Below are 6,883 nucleotides of genomic sequence, written 5' to 3' on the forward strand. Positions count from 1 at the left end.
TCTGAAAAGAAAAGAATTTGATTAAAAAGCATTGAGAAACAGTAGGAAATATATATTATTTTTAAACGCTTGCGCCTTCTGCCATCTGTCACAAGGGGTGTAAACCTAGGATACGATTAAAGGTTTAAGGTTAGAGAGACATCGATCATTTATATGTTGCTTGAAAATTTATATAGAAAACTCGAAGGGTGTAAACAATTTTGCAATTTTTTAAATGTATTTAATTTGGTGAAATATAGTGACCTGGCATTTTTTTAAATCTTTATAATATGGTAAGTAAAAGAAAGATTAAAAAATAATTGGCTGGTATAGGTTATCATTTAGTACGAGCCGTAAACTTATTTTTTAAATATAACATATACGCGTGTCAACATGATTTTTCAAATCTCATTACTTTTTCGAAATAAATTTTTATTTTACAATTTATAACTTTAATACGTGAAATTACATCGTGACTTACAGAGTATAAATTTTATTTCTCAACAAGAGGTATTACTTGTGATTTTTATGTAGTAATGCGTTTTTTATTACAAGAATTAAAATGACATTGAGCATTATTAAAATTAAAATGTGTGTATAATATTTTCTAGCCAATGTTAGAACATGACATTGAACTTCCATCACCGGTTCCTGATTTGCTGTTGGATAAACATGCAAACTTTTTACTCGCATACGACAAGGATAAGGATGAATATGTAAGTAGTCATGTAAAACGTAGCTGATTAAAATTACTCGTACAGAAAGTAACTACCAAAATAAAGATATGTCTGTATTTCAGAAATATTGTATAACAGAACATTTACGAATGTCTGGCATGTACTGGGGATTAACAGCATTAGATCTTATGGGGAAACTTGATCAAACTAATCGGAGTGAAGTTCTAGAGTTCATAGCTCAATGTCAAACAGAAAGTGGAGGCATATCAGCATGTTTGCAGCATGATCCACACATTCTCCATACCTTAAGTGCAGTACAAATATTGTGCATCTATGATGCTCTCGATGTCATTGACGTGGGGAAAGTTGTGAAATATGTGAAAGAGAGACAACAGCCGGATGGAAGTTTCACAGGTGATATCTGGGGTGATGTTGATATCAGATTCTCTTTCTGTGCTGTGGCAACTTTGGCACTTTTGGTTAGTATCATGCCAAAGTAAAAATTAATTATATATAAATGTGAAATAAAACAGGACAATTTTGTTTTAGAATCAATTGGATGCTATAGACGTTGATATGGCTGTTAAATACGTGATGAAGTGTAAGAACTTTGATGGTGGCTTTGGATCAAAGCCAGGAGGTGAAAGTCATGCTGGCATGATTTACTGCAGTGTGGGTCTTTTGTCAATAACTGGTAATTCTTTCTTCTTTTTTGCAAGTTCCAATAACGAACAGTACTATAATTACATTCTTGTCTAGCAGCTCCTACTGTCTTCTCAACCTACATTTCAAAATCAAGATATAAATAATCTAACACAGATTGAAAAATCTGAACAATTTTAAGTTATTGTCAAACCATGTCAAATAATTCTTGTAGGTTGCCTTAATTTAGTGGACGCAGATCAATTAAGTTGGTGGCTTTGCGAGAGACAACTCCAGTCTGGAGGATTAAATGGTAGACCACAGAAATTACCCGATGTTTGTTACTCCTGGTGGGTACTTTCATCGCTCACGATCCTTGGACGACTTCATTGGGTCAATAAAGAACAGTTGGTACGTATTCTCTTAGATTTTCCACGTGGTATACCTGCGAGTGATTATTTAATATTGATTGACAGGTGAAGTTTGTGCTGGCATGTCAAGACACAGAATCAGGAGGATTCAGCGATCGTCCAGGAGACGTTGCTGATCCTTTCCACACCTTATTCGGATTAACCGCGCTGTCCCTCTTAAATGCTGATTATCCTCTTAAAAGGATCAATCCTACGTTTTGTATGCCGGAATATGTTATACAAAGGTTACAGCTGAAACCTTCCAGACTAGACCAAAGCAATTGATATTTAATTCCAAATAATGAAACTTTTACGGATCAATAAGAGAAGCGGAAGTACGGCATAAGTCTCTTGCACGAATTATTTTCTCTTCTTTATTTAAACACTGGAAAATTATTCATTTGTACGATGTATACCGAATGTATTATAACATAATATTGAAAAAAGAATGTGTGCTCAATGCAAGTTACTGCAAATAAAATTATAATTAAATCGGATGGACACAGGACAGTAAAAATATATGTTTAATGAAGTTACTTGGGAAATTATGATTGCTTCTTGTATCTCTGTTGAATATTTATTATTATTATTTTTATTATTATTATTATTTTATTATTATTATTTTATTATTATTATTATTTTTTATTATTATTATTTTATTATTATTATTTTATTATTTATTGTATTACCGTAATATATTACACTGCTAATTGTCATTCCCGTTTCTGAGAAATTCTTAGCACTTTAACAGGTGTATTTGTTACTTGTATGAGTATCGTTTGTTCCAGTGTACTGCATTCTTCATAAAACAGACCGTGTATTCCTAAAATGGAAAGAGGAATGTTATGATGTGTTATCATAATTTATAATGTTCATTGGATTAAGTAAAATACCTAAGAAATTCAAGAACAGAGAGAAAGTGTCTGCATTACGAATTGTTCCTGAAATAATGGCATATCTATTGCTAAAGGATAAAAAAGTCTTTAGTGCCAACACTAGAGCATTAAAAGAAAGAGGTTCATATACAATATCAGCTCCGATTATTACATCTGGCACAATCCTGCCTTCATTCAAATACTCATTCGTGTGTTCCCAGTTTAATTCCATTACTTCAACATTTGTATCTTCATATTCCATTTGAAATTTTACTCTATCATTTTCTACCCGCTTGTTCACATGCACGGCCTCTTGATTGTTTAATAAATTAAGCTTAACATTATTGCAAGCCATTTCTAAAACAGATTTGTGAAAATCCGTGAAAATGTATCGATTGGGAGAGCAGTTTTTAATTATGCACAGTCCTGTTAATCCAACTCCACAACCGAATTCTAAAACAACTTTATTGTGAAATTCATTTTTGTTCTCCATGCACCATTTACTTAGTTCAAATGCTCCCTATAAGTAACAAATAATATTACAATAAATATTGTTACTACTGTAATAAAGAGATAATTTTACTTTCCAACTACATAATACCTGCCAACAACATAATCCTGTTGTACCTTGTGATATGATATTTGTACTTTCTTGTATAGTTATGTAATCAGATACATCATCATCTTTCATCAGAAAATGTCGATAATGAATTACATCGCTTATTGGAGAAGATATTAAATTACAATATGCATTGTACAAGTCATCGTGAATTTCACCACCTTCTTCTTCAATCTAAGCAAAGAACAGTAACAATAATAAATGATATATAGTTTTTATGTAATTTGCTTTTCTATACCTTGTTCATAAGCAATTTTAAGAATGCTCTCTGATATGACCGTTTCACAGGGTACTTTTTTATTAAATCATTACCTATCGTATTGTCCAGAATTTCCTTTTGGTTATCACTTATAGGAAAACAATTAATACTTTCTTCAGGGTGCTAAAACGAATGTACAAACGAATAAAAAAATTTAATAAACAATTTAAAATAATAATTGAGAATTTACATACAAATATATCCATTTTATCTATGGGTGAGCAACAAAGAAATTGATTCATTAAATTGGCTACATCAAATAAATTCTCATTCATATTGTTTGTTGAATCATCTTCATTAGTCTGATGATCATTAAATACATGAGATAAATTTTCATCCATTTTATTTAATAAAGAACACGTTAGTCCTAGAACGAGTTAGTGCTCATGTAGCAACAATGCATGAACCATGAAATCATTCCTCAACCTATATATACATTACATTTTTAACTAAAAAAAAAATTTGGATTCTTTATATACAAAACAGATTTTATTATTTCATACTGCACACATGTCAATATTAATAATATTTCGATATTCGAATGATCAGTATTCGTTACTCTTTAATGAAAATTAATATGAAAAGAACGAACTAGAAGAAAGTTGTCCAGAACGAACCAATTAAACAGTAAGTACAAAATGTGATCGCCAGATCACACTAGATTTTCGTATTCATTAGAACGTGAAGGTAGAACGAGTTTTCTTTCTATAAAATAAATGAAGGGAGACTGAACGAACTTTGACAGCTGACAAGTCTTCCCTTGCATGTGTGAAGTGCTGCTAATATTGCATGTTATAATCAGTTATGTGCATACATATTTCATGTACTTCACCGGTGCAATATAAAATCAATTAATTACAACACATCGTAATATAATTGATTGATCGAAATAACACTGTAGAATGTGATTCTCATTTTGGAGTGCCATTGCATTGATTTAATAATCAAAAAATGATATCATAATGGACAACTTGAATACTCACGTTTTTAATACATTTTAGATATATGAATTTATTAAGGTAAGTTCCACTAGTATTGTATCGTAAAATTTATAACAACTCCTTTAAGACTTTACTGTTACGTGTGACTGCTCAATTTAGATAATCGGAGTATCTGTTCACGTAATGGCCTCTGCTATGGAGCAACAACAGCAGCAACAGCAACAGCAACAACAGCAACAAACCACCCTGGAATTCTACCAGGCGATGGCTGATTTCAAAAATATGTTTCCACAAATGGATGATGACGTTATAGAGGTAAAACTATAATAATTTATTGTAAACTTTTCATGTTTAAATTAATATGTACTTTCAATTTCAATTTTTGATAATTATGTTTTAAAGTACTGTGTTATTTGTATGTAATTTTTAGGCTGTATTGAGATCTAATCAAGGAGCTGTGGATACCACAATTGATCAATTGCTCACTATGAGCACGGATAATGAGAATGAAAAAATTAGAAGTGAATTAGAACAAAACGAGAAATCGCCGGGTACCTCTAAGCCTCCAAAAGCTGATTCAAATATAACATCAAAAGCTATACGTAAATGGCAACCAGCTTTCCTAGGACCATTGCCAGAAACATTTCTTAGACTTACACAACAAGTTCCAGAAGAGAATCTTGATCTGTACTCGAAAGAGAATACCATGTTGGAAGATGAAAGAATTGTCATGTTCCTTCAAAATGAAGAATTCATGGCAGAGCTACGTTGGAATAAAGATTTTTTGTCAACTTTAGAAAGCGGTATGTAACATTTCATTAATAAAAATGATTTACTATAATAATAGTGTTGCCTTATTAAATATATACAATTGCTTACTATATTTTCACTTTAGATTCAAAGATACCAGGAACGAATCTCGAAAAATATGGCCAAGCTGGCCACGACGATGAGGATCTCTTCAAAGAAAGACTAAAACATATGGGCAAAGGTAAAAAAATATATTAATTAGAACACACTTGTTACTCTATGTATATATACATAATCAGTAGTATTTATATGATTTTAATGTTATCCTTGTAGTGTCTCGACGTAAGTTTGCACAGCTTACCAAAGTGTTTACGCGTAGTAAAAAACGTGGAGGTAGACAATTGCTGACACCTACAGCTTCTTGTGATGATTTGCTGAATCCTGAGGAGTCATCTAGATCTCAGTCTTAGAAGTTTTACTGATATTCCTCGCTTCATTTAAAATGGGACAATTTCAGCAATTCATACTAATAGTAATACGTCGTCCAAAAATGAAGAAGAAGCATATCTATACTAACATACATAAATGAGAAACTACAGAACAGAAAGAATTGAAACTTGTTTGTTTATAAAAATGATATAAACTAGATATCAGTTAGGAACTCAGATCTGTTTGTCGTAACGTCGCACGCAGTGCTTAACGCATCGATATTTATTTCGCCGCTTGGGTATAATTTCAATCGGAAGCTCGGAAAGATCAAAATGCAAAGTATAGATATAAATCTATGTACGTTATATAAAAAATTGCAGAACTGCAGAATATTTCGTATTTTAATAACTTAGTACGTATAAGTACACAGTCTATATAGTAACAGTACAATAATTACTGCCATTACACTGTTAAATCTAAGGATTTGTGAAATGTTTTTTTAAAAAGGCTTTTATTTACGGTAAAGTGATCAATTTTACTTCTTTTGTAAATCGTCGTATTACTTTTACAATTCGTGATTTTAAAATAATATTCGTAATACTTTTAAGAGTTTTATAACTGTTTTTTCTTTTTTTCATAGGAAGATTTAAGTAATTTATTTTTGTTTAAGGCATTACTGTTTGTAGCGATTAACGAATGTTGTTAATGTATAAGGCAAATAATGTTCATAGATACTGAATAAACATAGTGAAAAAATTTAGCCAAAGTATTTAAAGAAAACGACTGCTAAGAAACTCGCGACTTTGCGTTCTGTCTATTGGCGATGTAAGAGTTTATTTGTAACATAAGGACGAACTTTTCAATTCCTTGATACGAGAAAGGGATCATCATCTTCTTTCATTATTTTACGCGTTAATGATAATTTCAAATGTGTACACGTTTGTCCTTTAGTACTTAGTTATTCGCAGCTGTAACTGGAAGTGTAATAAATTCTAGTCGGTTCATCTAGCCATTACTTAATTAACGATAAGTATCGAGCATTGCAATATTGTTGATATAGGAAACATTTATATAATTGAGCATAGGTAGAATATTTACAAATATGATAGTACATGCCACAGGCGTGAAAATAAATTACAAATACTGAGCTCAAATATACAGATATAAAAAGCAAATTATATTGTTTTCAATGCCCCTTCGAGAAACCGTTCTGTTTCTTTTTTATCTTTCATTCGTTAACTTATACTTTTATTCGCTCATTACTATGTGACGTATGATCAAGTTACAAAAGGATTACAAAAG

General features: G+C 31.3%; 3 protein-coding genes across 4 annotated transcripts; 2 read left to right on the forward strand and 1 right to left on the reverse strand.

Moving 5' to 3' along the window:
- The first annotated feature begins 81 nt into the window (after window positions 1-81).
- On the forward strand, window positions 82-2,256 carry betaggt-II (geranylgeranyl transferase type-2 subunit beta). Its single transcript, XM_031973815.2, has 6 exons — window positions 82-272; window positions 591-695; window positions 779-1,135; window positions 1,206-1,350; window positions 1,534-1,709; window positions 1,775-2,256. The coding sequence occupies exons 1-6, from the start codon at window positions 270-272 to the stop codon at window positions 1,991-1,993; spliced, it is 1,005 nt and encodes a 334-aa protein (XP_031829675.1). The 5' UTR covers window positions 82-269; the 3' UTR covers window positions 1,994-2,256.
- LOC116425737 (protein-lysine N-methyltransferase EEF2KMT) lies at window positions 1,625-3,904 on the reverse strand. 2 transcript variants are annotated; one of them, XM_076374461.1, is made up of 6 exons: window positions 3,656-3,904; window positions 3,441-3,584; window positions 3,185-3,376; window positions 2,602-3,103; window positions 2,398-2,531; window positions 1,625-1,743 (listed from the first exon to the last, which is right to left on the reverse strand). In XM_076374461.1, exons 1-5 carry the CDS (start codon window positions 3,800-3,802, stop codon window positions 2,422-2,424), a joined length of 1,095 nt encoding a protein of 364 aa, XP_076230576.1. In that variant the 5' UTR covers window positions 3,803-3,904; the 3' UTR covers window positions 1,625-1,743; window positions 2,398-2,421. The 2 variants fall into 2 exon arrangements, with proteins under 2 accessions (XP_076230576.1, XP_031829674.1); XM_031973814.2 differs by lacking the exon at window positions 1,625-1,743 and having other exon boundaries at window positions 2,279-2,531.
- A 252-nt stretch (window positions 3,905-4,156) lies between these two features.
- LOC116425784 (CUE domain-containing protein 1) lies at window positions 4,157-6,778 on the forward strand. Its single transcript, XM_031973937.2, has 5 exons — window positions 4,157-4,480; window positions 4,562-4,717; window positions 4,833-5,205; window positions 5,298-5,393; window positions 5,486-6,778. The coding sequence occupies exons 2-5, from the start codon at window positions 4,586-4,588 to the stop codon at window positions 5,620-5,622; spliced, it is 738 nt and encodes a 245-aa protein (XP_031829797.1). The 5' UTR covers window positions 4,157-4,480; window positions 4,562-4,585; the 3' UTR covers window positions 5,623-6,778.
- Window positions 6,779-6,883: the final 105 nt, after the last annotated feature.

The sequence above is a fragment of the Nomia melanderi genome, chromosome 2 (assembly GCF_051020985.1).
Source record: "Nomia melanderi isolate GNS246 chromosome 2, iyNomMela1, whole genome shotgun sequence".
NCBI classification, from domain to species: domain Eukaryota; kingdom Metazoa; phylum Arthropoda; class Insecta; order Hymenoptera; family Halictidae; genus Nomia; species Nomia melanderi.